Raw genomic sequence first — 14,651 nt, 5'->3', positions numbered from 1 at the left:
ATATTGTTTACATTTTTATAAAGCAGGTAAATTTTCAAAATAAATAATTTAACACACAATTATAAGTATGGAAAAAAAACATATCTTTTACTCCGAAATTAACAACTTAACTATTTATAACACTAAGTCTTTCATATAATAATATTTTATACTTAGGGCAACATTTATAACATGTACCATAATATAGTATTATACAAACATAAATTAACCAGCTTATTTCCTGGAAGAACCAAAATAGTATTATAAAAAATTAAGGCAGTACAAATATTAGTTACTCTAAAATATCTGTACTGGATTTCAACAAAAATGTAAAATTAGAAATTCATAACTGATAAATGTCAATGAAAATATTTAGACAATTTTTGGATACTTAAAAATATATTAAACTGTAACATGTTTGTAAAAAATATTTAACTATGGAATAATAATAATATCAATTTTGAAACTGATAATCAATGTACATATTTAAGTCAAGATGAATACAGATACAATTAATGAGATGATATTGATATTATCTAAATGATTAAAATTACTCTCCATCTATTTTTATACACGGAAGTATATCATCTGTTAGATAGCTTTTTATTTAACAAGACATTTTTTAAGTCATCAGGCAACGAAGAAATTATATCATCCATTTTCACTTTTAATTGATCTTTGATTCTTTTATTTATCTGATACCCTTTGCTTTCACATTCATCCAGTTTCTGGCGTATTTTTAGTATCATGTCAACAATTTCTACTTCTTGTTTTCCTTCAAGCCAATTATTGATATCCTAAAACCAATAAATAAATTATAATATGTTTAGTATTAACTAATATTTAAAAAATAAAATGTAATTAAATATAAGTTATTTATTTACCACACTAGATAGGGCTTCAATTTGCAAAATTTGAAGCTTCATCATCATTCCTTTATAACGAACATTGTACCAACCATTGAAATTTGGAGATCTAAAAAATTGCTTGTAAAGTCCCTTCCAGTCTCCTTTAATACCACATGTCAGTTGAGGCCCAGCATATTCTAAACTAGCCAAAAAGTTGTCAGGATTAAAAGGCCAGGGTTTAGGAGCCGCCTGTAAAAATAAAATAAATACATTTTCTGTGTAAAACATTAAGACAATTTTCATACCTTAAAAGGAGAAATATTCCTTTGTAAAGGCATCAATGATGACATGTATCGTTCAAGTGGTATCATAAAACTCTGAGTAAGTTCTAAAAAGTGTCGTCTTAATAGAGCTGATTGCACTTCTTCTGGACGCTTGTTTTGCATTCCTCTGAGAAGTTTTTTCACTATTGATTTGTCTTTATACAAATAAGGTTTATACTCAGTATAAACTCCGGGCTTAGCATCTAAGATTTTCAGATTTGATCCTTTTTTTAGTTTACTTTTATTTATGGTATCTAAATAAAAAAAAAACACATAACCATTTTAAAAAATTGGATATTTGAATAATTTGAATAAAATAATTGAAAACTTAAATAAATAGCTCTAAAGTAAAAATGATCAAATTAAATAAATAGACACATGAAAACTAAAATTAAATGCTATTTTATAATTTATTGAGAGATAGTTATCATGGTAAAATAATTTAACTGTTTTATTATATTTTAGATTATCATTTAAAAATGTATCTAAAAACTTTATTTTTGTAAAAGTATTTGAAGCTAAGAGTTGTACAGATTGATAGAATTAAAAACAATATTGGGTTTAATCAAAAAGTAGAATTAACTTAAAATATTTTTAAAAATAATAATAAAAAAAATAAAAATACATATCGTCAACAATTAATGAATAATAGTAACTACAATTTTCATTTTCAAAATGTTTTAAACATTATTTGATTAAGATACAAATCTTTAAATATGCTTTATTTATAAAATAAGTTGCATATTGAAGTTTTAAAAACATTAGGTATTTTTTCTAAGCAATTTTATTACCTAAGGTATTTGGTCTTCTGGTTTGGATTATAAATACTCAGAAATAAATAATTCTAACAAATAATAAAAATAAAAATTGTAATAGTGAAAAAATATTAGTATTATAACTGTTAATTTAAACTAGTTTAGCAGAAAGATGACTTTTAAAGCAACGTTAAAATAAATTATTATCAACATGACATTTCAAAAAATGAATATTTTTATAAACATTATATATTTACCTTTTTTCGATGTATCAGTTACTCTAACAATATGTGGCCAATGTTGTAATGTTTTTGTGAAATAAGGATTTGTTACACCAAGTATTATAGGTGGCGGATTCAATGTTTTACTCATATACTCCTTAAACTCATTATCATGTATTGTAAAATACGGACGATAATCTCCGTAATAAGCTAATGGCACTATTAAGCTAGTTATTGAAAATAAAATCAAAATAAGTTATAATAAACTACTATTTTAAATCTTTAAGCCATTTTAGTTAAATAAATCAATTTTACCTAACCAAAGCTTGAACAACCTGTGAGCTGTAGGTAGGTGATGAGGCCATCACAACAATGGGTTCAGTCGTTAACACTAATTCCCATAAAAGATGCATTTGAGATACAATCGATGAAAAACATCCAAATGTATTTAGTTCGTACAATGATGATACAACCACTGGTAGCTGGTAATCAGGTACCATTGAGTTTGATGAGCTGCAGATTTTATTATTATCACATATCAGTTGAGCCTATAAACAAAATAGTTTTAATATTAAAACAGTATCTGATGTTAATCATGCTGATTCACAAACTTGAAGAACAATTCCTAGTAATGGCAAGCTCACTGTTTCTCCAGCATATAAATCAGGCCACTGTTTGATATCATGCCATGCTACTTCTATTCCAGTAATCCCGTGTTTAAAATACTCAGGTGCTATTGTCCCGCAAACTTCAGTAAATAAACTAATGAATGGCAACTGAGATAGAATAATTACACTCTAAACAACAAATTATAACATTAATTAAATTTAGAATTTTCAAATCCTAAATTTTTCCTGATATTTGTGTAGCAGGTGACCAACTATTTAATATAAGTGTAGTAGATAGATAATCTACATTTAAAATTCAAATTTAATTAGAGATCAGATTTTATAAATATTTATCGTTTTATAGTTACCGAAATATTTCTTTTAGAATATGATGGTGGAGATCAGTAAATAATAACAAAGATAAATTTATGTAATTTTAAATTGACTTGTATTTAAATTTTGTAGTAGATTACCTACTGCATAAATGCTATATTATTTTCTATAATTAATACTAAATCAGAACTTATTATATTTTATAGATTAACAATTTGAATTAAATTTTGTGATAAAAAAAAGTCACTGGTAACAGTTAACGTGCACACAAGTTAAGGTAGGTTATAAACATAGAGTTGGTTATTTGCACCAAAAATTAAATGTTAATATTGTAATTTTCATTATTTAATTTAATAGTAAGATATTTTTTTATTTTTTATTTTGTTTGATACATATTTTAAAATTAATTATTTATTATACATGACAACTAATAAGAAATAATTTTAAACAATAATAGATAATCGTTTCTAACAGTTTTGAAAAATTAATTTTAATTTAAAAAAAATAAAACTTAATCAATTTGATACTTAATGAATAAATTAAACAAATAATTAATTCATTGATGCTTGTTAAGTTACAAAGAACTTAAAAAAAATCATTAACAACGATACACATACTAAAATGTATTAAAAAAGCTGATTCCAAAAAAAATATCTATGTCTATCTCCAAATTTTTACTTCAGTGCATGACCAAAAATACCTACTGAATAGTTATAAACAGTAAGTACAGTGATATAAAATATAAATTAAGGAAATAAAACTATATAAAAAAAAAAACACACAATAGTATAATTACAGACACTTTTTTTAATCATATTACAAAAGATTAGTTCAAAAGTATCAAGCAGAATACCAAAATTTAAGAATACTTAAAATGCTTTTATTTATTATTTATTGTATAGTAAATTGGAATAAAAAAAAATTGCATAAATACACAAGTATAAACATTATTTAAAAATATACCTATACATTAAATTGTTAATATTTATAAATTATTTTGAATATTGCATTTTTGGATAACAAAATATATAAGTATTTAATTTGATTACTTTTTTTAAAGATATGGTTAATTTAAATGTTTTAAAATAATTGAATGAAACCCTTAAATTTATAATTGAAGAAATTGAGCAATAACAACATTAAAAAAATTAATAATAATTTATTCATGAAAATTAAAATTTATAGTTTACTTTTTATATTTAAAAATATAATATGTTCTGGAGCAATGTCTAAAAACCTGTTCAAGCTTTCTATCATAATATTCCTTTTAATAATACATTATGAATAATGAATTTGATAGTCAAAACAATAAAAAAGCATGCTGTGTTGGTCATTATTCATTACTTTTAATATTATTTTCATTTGGCCATGTTAACAATCTCTTTATTTATTTATTTTTCTGCATAGACATTAAAATACCTGAGTGTTTAATTAATATTATTTAAGATTTAGTATACTATGCACATAAACACAATTAAAATTTACCTAATTAAGCTACAATTAAAATTTGTTTGTAATGAAAAAGTATTTTTGTAATATTTAAACTGTATTTAAATCAAGAAAAACTTTTAGGTTGGTGTCTTTGTATTTTCAATATTAAAAAAACAAAAAGTTTATTTCTATTTATTATAAATTAAAACTATACAAAAGATAGAAATGATAAATTCAATATAAAATATAATAGGCAAATCAACTTTCATTTTGAATATTTATGATATAATCTTTGTAATGTAAGTTAATATGGTATGTTGTGTTACTGTTTTACAAATGATAAACTGAGATATCATACTGACCAATACATTATTTTATGTTCATTGTTTATGACTTACAAACAGAACATATAATTTATACTAAAATTTACAATGTTAATTCAATAACAAAATTATAAAATATTTTACTAAGTTATTGAAGTTATTCAGAGACGTGCTGATAATTAACCCAAATAGACTTTTTTTACCTGTACATAATGCAAATTCATCTCTAAATCAGTAAGCTTTTTGACAATGTCACACTGTATTTTATTCTCATAAGAAGTTAGTGTATTATAGAAAACAAACGGTTAAACATACTTTTTGAAAATAACCCCGTGGAAGAGACAGATCTTTGATTTGTCGAAAGAAAACAAACCCATACAAACAACGATGATCAGCTTGTAAGAAAACTGGACATTTTGTGTTATAGTTTATATGGCATTGACTGAGATTCAAAGGTTGAGAACATTTTATCTTGACGTGAAACTGAGTGTCTCCCATGCAGCCAGAATTGGAGTCGGGAAAAGCCAAGTAACAGAGGTTTGTTTTGTCTTCCTCAGACAATTTGACATTGTTTGGGTAGACCAACTGTAATAGAAAAAAAAATAGAAAAGAAATACAGATAGGCGTTATAAGATAGAAATGAAACGAGATAAGAAATGAACAGACAACCATAGCAGTACCTCCATCGCCTGACCAAACTCCAGGTCAAAAGTGACGACGCAAATGCACTGAATCCAATCCGATAGCATTTCTTCAGCCGACTTTTCATGCTTAGAGTTTGTATCGATGGCGCCATTTTCGGCCATGTCGGCGTAGCAATCATATGGAACGGGAACTATGGCAATGAAAAGTGTTCGTTACATTGTTACAAACATAATGTAGTGACCCACATATTCCTCACTAATAAATTTTGTTTTTCCCTGGTGGACATTACAAGTCCGACATTAATTGTTATAATATTACGTACCTCACTTGGGGCATCGGTGGTCGAGTCCACCAGTCTGGGCGACACGCTATTTTTCGACGGCTAGAGAGACCGCATGTGTGTCGGTCGTAGGGACACGTTTCGACGATTGAAACGAGAAAACAAGCCTTTTCCAGACAGCGAGCGACGATCTAGTGCAATGACACTAATGACAGTAGAATTTCGCGGAAACTTGGGAAATAATCTGAACGCGTTGATTAGAGTGATTAGACGTCTGTTATCATTAATTATCGCCACCGTTTATCGATATGATTTTACAATTTTTTCCTTTTATCAAAAACACTGCGGTGACAATGAAACTCGACCACCGCGTACATGTTTATTGTTGTGATTATTTTTTACAATTTTATTGTAACGGGTTGATTAATTCGCCTTGAACACCGCCGTCGATTTCAACGACGATCCAACGTTATCATCTGTATTAGACGATAGTATTGCGCAAGCGCTAAGAAGTGAATGCGAGTTGTGTGACGGTCACTCACTGTGCTCTGTGCTCTGCAGCCCGCGATCATCTCCGATCTTGTCAGTCATCGCCCATGACGAGAAGCGTTAAACGACGTTATTATAATAATATTACAAATTACAATAATAATAATGATAATTATGCTCTATTATAGTGTGCACGATATTATTACAATGATTACCATTTCACGTTATTCGTTCTCCGTTCTGGGAAGAACTGCGTCTTTCACGGCAGATTTGTAGTACTTAATACTAGTAATACATACTGCAGCCCGTAAATTACTGATATTAATTATTAACTAAATGATCACAAATAGGCACTTGTTGAAAATGAAAATGTTTAAGTACTCGATGATTGATAATTGATCATGAATTCATCAAGACTGTGTATCAGACAACGTTGTAGTGTGTACATTAATCCCAGTTTATGGTAGTACTATAGTAGAACATAATAAAACCTAATTTTATTAATTATATAATTATTAAAATTATTGTTATACCAAAACAAAGGCTCAAATAGTGTATAGTTAACATTTTGACTGTCGTGAATATCCATCATATTTAGTACTTAATCATGTAATTTATGTATGTTAAACTTTAATTTTATTTACCCGCATACTTGAGCAGGTTACTTCACGTAGGTATTCAGTAAACTTGTATCTACGATAGAATTGTCTAATAATGATATCTTACCGCGTCCCATCTATAGGCTTTAAGAGATAACTTTTAGTAGTTAAAAATTAAAAAAAAAAGTATCTACCTATGTGGCGCAAACAATTTTGGTACTTACCTATTATTAGATAACTTACGTTACTAAATTTTGTATCAATCATTATTGCTGGAACAGAAATAAAATAATTAATTGAAAGAAACTGTGTTAGCAGCATAAAATTATATTTTTTAAGATATATGGCTGGTTCCATGTGTGATTTTATTAATTTAGATTGAATAGAATTTAAAAGTAAAACGTTTGAGGCAAGTTATAGTTGTTTTAAAATGCATCTTATAATTAAATTTTAAAATAGGCCAATTTCAAAGTTAATAAAAGTAAATAAAAGAAATTATTTTGAATGTACAATTTCTTAAGTTTTAAATCAAAAATGCTAAATATTAATCAGCAATTAAATCTTTAATTTTATTCAACTAAAGCTTACAGTTGTTTAAACATTTATTTAAAATAAATTACCACATCCAACAATAATTTAAAAAATTGTTATTGGTGGAGATTCTGGATTCACCTTTGAAGTATTTGAAGCAAATAAGCAATAATTAATAAAATCAACAAAACACTTTGTTCAGTAACTTTTAATAGCTATTACAATTACCTATGTATAGATTTGGAAACAATGAAGGATCAAAATTACTCGAATAATACTCAATAAGTGGTCAATTCATTTAATTTTAGCGCTATAGTGTTAATCGCATTTTTATGAATAAGTAATGGATATAGATATACTTACCTAGTTAAATGCGCTATAGGATTTATTATATGAAAAAAAATAATGACACATTATCTAAATCACCTAACAACATAAAATAGATACTGTTGAAAGCAAACTTGCTATTATATGTAGGTATTGAAGATTGAGACAATGCATGCAAGTGTGTGACATACTCTTCATATTATCACATGATATTCATAAATTATTTTTGACAGCGGAATATATTAAACAATTTTACTCCTATATGACATACAAGTTACTTAACATGAAGAATATTAAGATGTACCTATTAAATAATTAAAGCACTGCAGTGCCTGCAGAAATCATGCAGTCTTATTCAATTATCTAACAAAATATCACCATTAAAAAGTAAGAACTCATACTATATATACCATAACCAAATATTCAAGTACTTGAGCATTATTTATTATTATCTATTTTTTTTAGTATTTGAAGTATGTTAATATATTAAAACTAGAAATTTTTTTAAAAAAATAAGCACATTTTTTATCATATAAAAAAAGTAAATATTATATTATATTATATTATATTATTTTTATCATATAAGTTCATATTTGGACAAAATTACATATTAGTAGTTACTAGTTAGCAGTTAGTATACCTACCTACACAAGTTGAACATTTTAAATGTCAATAAATATCTCAAAATATAAAATTATAATAAGTCTATGTCATATAAACTGATAGACTATATGTGATGTGTAGAAAATTCTAACATAGATATTTGGTTAAAAATTCAGAATTCAGGTATCTATGGTTATTTATTTTTAAGCTATACCATTAAAATAATATCAATTTATTCAAATATTAATTTTGCATAAATATTCACTCAAATATTTTTTTGTTTTTCCATGATATTTTGAAGAGTACCTACTGAGAATTTTTATTTTTTTTTCTCAAAGTACCAACTAGATTCTTTAATTGAATTAATGTATGAAACTATGAAAAGTCATTACCTTTTCTAATAAGTTTTAAATTTGTGTTAACATAATATAATCAATTTAAATATTTAGGAATTTATTCAAGTTCTTGATCTCTGTTGATGTAATTAAATGTATTTGCTTATGTTAATAGGATATACAATACCTAGTTATTTATCGCTGATACAATAGATACTAATTACTTCTATAAAATTAATTTATAAAGATCGCGCATAGTTTTGGAATAAAGTTTTTTAGTGTTAATCTATTTAAGATGCACCAGAAAATAAATATATGATTCAGAATTTTAAATAGAAAAAAAAGTTTATTCTTTAGTTCATATTTTAAACTCCTTAATCAGTCACTACAAGACAGAAATATTAAAGACCAAGATTTCTACATTCAGCATGGTACACTGATCATAGATTTGTAAGTACAAAGTCAATAAAAATGATTTTAAAATAGTCTATATCAGTAAGATGATTTGATTGCTACATAACACATGCCTACAGTATCATTGAATATAGCTGGTGCCTGGTAGCGACTTTAAAAGGTTTTGTCAGTCAATGTTAAGATAAGTGGTTCTGTAAAAAAAAAAAAAACAAAAACAGTGAGAGTTAAAAGTTAAAAATGCTTGTCTAATCTACATTATAGCTACAAATAATAAATAATGATTTTCAATTTAAACAATCAAATAACATTTGAAAATTTATATTTCTTATTTTTAAAATTTGATTACCTATTTATTTATATTTTATGGTTCCTTTTAGTGCATATTAATACCTACCAGACAATATGAAATCTTATTAAAATTAAATACATAAGAAATATATTAATAAAGTCTTATAAATAAGAATAGAAACATATATTTATGGAAAAATTGATATATTCTCAAAACAAAAAATATTCATTTCTGTTTTAACTTTTATTTGAAGAAAAAGTAGTTTAGTTTTTATAAATTGTATACATAAATTCACTTAATATTATGATAGGCTTGGAGGACAAAATTTAATATGCTTAAAATTAATAATGAATTTCTTAATAAACAAATTTTTTGATAAAAAAAAAAAGGATTTTTATCCAAAAGGTTGGTCATTAATAATTGTGAAGGACTGCCTATGATAAGATGATCATCAGCTTAATACAGTATTAATTGTTTATAAGTCTGTTAAATACTTATTAAGAGTTGCTCCATTAAATTTTACACTTATAAAATTGAAAAAATTGTTTTTCCAAATTAATTCTGAAATACATAATAAGAAATTTACAAGATCTATATCAGATAGTTAACTCCTATAATAGGTAATAAATAATAATGATACATTTTTTTTATAAGAATTGAGGTGTTATTGATATTAGAATACCATTATGAATAATTTATAATATTTATATTTAATGATAATAGCTAATAGGTATGTATCAGGTTTCAATGCATTTTTATTTTCGTTCTTCAAAAGTGGAACTTTGATTTATTAATTTTCAGCATTTTTAGCTTTATCTAAAATTTAAAAATAGATAGGTAGGTAGGTATGTTAATTTTACAATAAGTAAATTATTAATTCATTATATATTTAAGTATATTTGTTAATTATTCTAGCAATTTATTATTATCTGTTGGAATAATCAGTTAATTAAGCCAATTTAATTAAATATTATTTGTAATGAATAATTTTTTTTTTTATTAAGCAACTGCATACAATCTTTCAAAAAATTAAAAATGTGTATAGAATAAACTATATGAAGTGAATAAAAGTTCAAGGACATAAAAAGTATAGAATGTATAGATAATACAGTAAAGGTGTTAAGTTAAGTACCTATAAGTACAAATACCAAAAAAACCAAAGTTTAATCAGTAAATCTAGAACTGGTCAACTCGTTTCGAGCAAAAAATAGTTTTTGACCTTTTAATCTTAGTAAATTCTAAGATATTACACAAATTGATTCAGTTAAAACCTAAATGATGTCTGTGCATGCCTATGATATTATATTGGTTAGTTTATTGCACGGGTCTATGGTTTGTTGTACATCTGTCTATAATAATTAAAATATCCGTTTTACCAATCACATTAATTATTATCTATTAGATGAGTACCTACATTAACACTACGGTCTACGATGTTGTTAAATTTATTAGGTACGTATTAATATATAGGTATACATATCAAATATGTATTTTTATAAAAAAGTAATTCTATAATCTTACGTGTAATTAAACATACAAAGAAAAAATAGTTTAATTTGAATTTAAACACATCAACTCGATGTCAATCCTAAGCTTGAATAAAGTAGGAAGTAAACATAATTTTTATTTTTATTTTAAATTGTGTTGCTGTGCGTGTATTTAACTTGTATTTATTTTGAAATTTAAGTATGATTTCATTATGTATACATATTATTATTTGCCAAGTCTTGCATAGTATTAATATGAAAAACTTACCATTTCTTACATGTGAAAATATGAAATAGTAAATCAACGAAAAAACTTGCAAAAAGTTTTCCTCCCCGGCGGGGAATCGAACCCCGGTCTCCCGCGTGACAGGCGGGGATACTTACCACTATACTACCGAGGATTATGAAATGATAATAATATTACATACCTCTTCAATATGTTTTTTATATATATTTTTAACATTTTATTAGTTCACATAATGTTTGCATTATATATTTTGTACTTTTATTACTATCACTCAATTGTGTTAAATATACACAACAAAGCCATATTTTTTACCACAGTTCTTTTAATTTATCTATGTAATAGATATAGGTATTACGAAATAGATATTAGAAATAGATAGTATCTATGCCTGAAAATATAATATGAAGGGCTCGAATTTATACACAATAAAAAATTGTAAAATATGCATTTGGTTTATCAAGAATATGCAATGAATATTATAAAAGCAAAAAAAAAAGTTTAATTTAATTTAAAAAAAATAAATTAATACCTATGTTTTAAAATTAATAAAATATTATTCTTAATTATTTACGCTATTAAAATGTAGGTGTTACATGAAACAATTATAATGGTTATTTAAATTTTTTAAACTGAACAATCTTCTGTTATATCTCAAAAAATAGACATAAAGGTTTTTTTGAACAATGTCAACACATACCATACTGTCATACGAAAAACGTCTAGTTATGGAATATACCATAAAATAGATAGGTATGCATTTTTCGTATTTTTTAGTCGAAATATGCAATAATATTTATTTTATTCAAAACATGCAAAATTATGCAAAGTAAAAACATCGAAATTTACCTCATTATAAAGTGATTTTTGGACATAACTACAAAAACAATTATTAGAAGTTAAAAAAAATATACTGTTGCATATAAATCCAGTACTAGTATCTATTATGACTAGGGTGTGGATAAGAATACAAATCGCATTTCTCAGAAAACATTGTTTTTAAAACACAAAATTCAATTAACAAATAAAAACATAAAAATTAATCTTTTATTTTGAATTTTTTAAAACCTTTTTTTTATTTTAAGAACAATAACTAAATCCAGGCACGTATACAAAATACAATTCGGGGGGGGGAGTACAAAATATAGTAATACAAATTGTACCGCAACATAATAAAATAATTTCTTCCTCGTTACTCATTATTTTTTAATATGACAATTATTTTGCTAAGTATCCAAATTTTATGTATGTCATTTGTTCAGAAGTAAGTTTATAAAAACAATAATAATAATAATAAATAAAACTTTAAATGTTATGAACAGAACAGACATTTATTTTATTAGTGCCTATGCACATAAAATTACCTAAGTGTATTATACTATTAAGTACCTAGATAGAAGAAAAAAATCAAACAATTTATATATAATACATTAAAAAATTACAAATTAAAGAATAAAATCCCATTTTTGTGGTAACTTAGCAAATCTATCGATAATTTTTACCACATTTAAATCAAAGTTTCGGTATATGTTTAGTAGTGCCAATCCAGTAAGTCTAATTTTTCTTATATTGTTTCGTAAGTACGTTTTAAGTCTTCGGAGAGTTGAGAATGACCGTTCGCAGTAACATTTATAACAGATAATGTGGCCAAAATGTACCGTACAGTATTGATTTAATAATACATAAATTAGTAATTTAATAGGAATTTTTGGTCATCGATTGAGATTTAAGAAAAGATTATTGACAAAATGTGAGTTTTCTAGGTATATAAAGGCTTATATCGCAATGTTTAGTTCTCACACGTGCGTAATTCTCAGTAATCAGTTATTACTTCATTTGACTATAATACTAGAATATAAATTTACCCGACTAATATAAACAAAAGAAAACTAACCAATAGCTAGTAATAAAAATATTTTATAATAATAAGTGTATAATTTGACTTAATTTTCAAAAAAATTATTTCGGGGGGGTTGAACCCCCAAAATCCCCCCTGTATATGTGCTTGACTAAACCGAGAAACCTACCTATATTTTTGTAGGTATATTCTAAGGAACGGATAACATTTTATAAAATATATACCGTTTATTAGTAACTACACCATTTAAATAATAAAAAAAAATAAGTAAATTTAATGTTCGATTTATTTTGCTAGATTATGACATTTTTATTACGTGTGTTGTTTTTACTTTGTATACCTATACAATATACCTACTAGTTAAAAACAGTAGTGGTTTCATAACAGTCTAAACAAATAAAATTGTTTTCACGTAAAGGCGATACATAAATACGAGTCTATGTATAAAAAAAATCGAATTACGTAAATGTAAATAATAGTAATAATACAAATAGATTTTCGTTAAATTATTTTTATTTGACATTTATTTACATTAAAAACAACTTTTAAAGCTTTGTAATAATAGAGAATAAATTTAATCATTTCAAAAACTATTGTTGCCAATAAACTCTTTTGGATACCTATCAGATCCATATCTACAACTTGACTAAGGTGGTTTATTATGAACCACCTTAGTCGTTTTTTTTTTTTTTTTTTAACTGAATATTTATGAATAGTTTGAATAGGCCCATTTAATTATGTAACTAGTAAAGTAATAATACAATAATTATTTTTTATTTATAAAAACTTACTTCTCACTTGTTTTAATACTCAATTGTTCTACTTAGATTTCAAACAAATTGGTTCGTTGGTCAACAAGAAAGCATCGAGCGAATACCATAAGAAAGCGAAAAAAAAAACGTTAGCGCCTTACTAATGCACAGTCGATGAGATGACTATTCATTGCTTAATATATATACGCCGTGTATATTTTAGGAAGACAAAAAAAATCTCACTTTTCGATGATTAAGTAACCAAGACGTTAGACAAAATTCAGACTGAGCACGACGGAGATGAGCAGGTTAGTTCACAATAATTCATGTATGGTATAAAGGAAAATATAATTTAGCTATAAATGAGGGTAGTAGTAACTAATTTATAGTTAAGTTACTTTTTATTTAAACTAACTTGTATTTTCTAAAAGTTAAAAAAAGTTACTTTTAACTTAAAATTAACTTACACTTTTTTTTAACTTAGTAATTTAAAAAAAAATAGTTAACTCCCCAGCTTTTAATTTAAACGTGTAAATATACATTAAAAATACACACACATAATATCATTGAAAGATACATTGATCACTCCGCTCAGAATCATAAAATTATTGAAAAACAGAAATTTCTATGTAAACCAGTTAGTTTTTGATAAAATTGATTTTATTTATTTTTTGTTATTCAATAAAGAATAACTGCAAAGAGTTAAATTGTTCACCAAATGGCAAATTAGCATATATAAGCATTTTATAGATATGATAAAACATTTTTAAACTGAATGCTTACTAAATAACTGCTCTCAAATTTGATAAAATTAAATACATAAAAAAAAGTTAAGCTATAATAAGAATTATACTTAGGTAGCTATTAATAGAAACAACAATAGAAAATGAGGCCTACTAATTGTAGGCCCTACCAACATAAAGTATTAATAACTATTGTTTTCTCGTAAAACGTTAAACTTTAACATAAATTTGTTT

General features: G+C 25.1%; 1 protein-coding gene and 1 non-coding gene across 2 annotated transcripts; both read right to left on the bottom strand.

Annotated features, from left to right (window-relative positions):
* Positions 1-563: 563 nt before the first annotated feature.
* Positions 564-5,627, bottom strand: LOC112598360 (protein DENND6B). Its single transcript, XM_025344790.1, has 8 exons — positions 5,502-5,627; positions 5,137-5,406; positions 2,738-2,923; positions 2,442-2,674; positions 2,163-2,353; positions 1,133-1,404; positions 864-1,076; positions 564-776 (listed from the first exon to the last, which is right to left on the bottom strand). The coding sequence occupies exons 1-8, from the start codon at positions 5,625-5,627 to the stop codon at positions 564-566; spliced, it is 1,704 nt and encodes a 567-aa protein (XP_025200575.1).
* A 5,522-nt stretch (positions 5,628-11,149) lies between these two features.
* Positions 11,150-11,221, bottom strand: Trnad-guc. The gene has a single exon. It is a non-coding gene; the product is annotated as a tRNA-Asp (tRNA).
* Between the last annotated feature and the right edge of the window lie 3,430 nt (positions 11,222-14,651).

The sequence above is a fragment of the Melanaphis sacchari genome, unplaced genomic scaffold (genome assembly GCF_002803265.2).
Source record: "Melanaphis sacchari strain LSU unplaced genomic scaffold, SCAv2.0 Contig47_pilon_pilon, whole genome shotgun sequence".
In the NCBI taxonomy this organism is placed as follows: Eukaryota; Metazoa; Arthropoda; class Insecta; order Hemiptera; family Aphididae; genus Melanaphis; species Melanaphis sacchari.
Note: the sequence above shows the minus strand (reverse complement) of the source record. Positions and strands in the feature narration are given on the sequence as shown.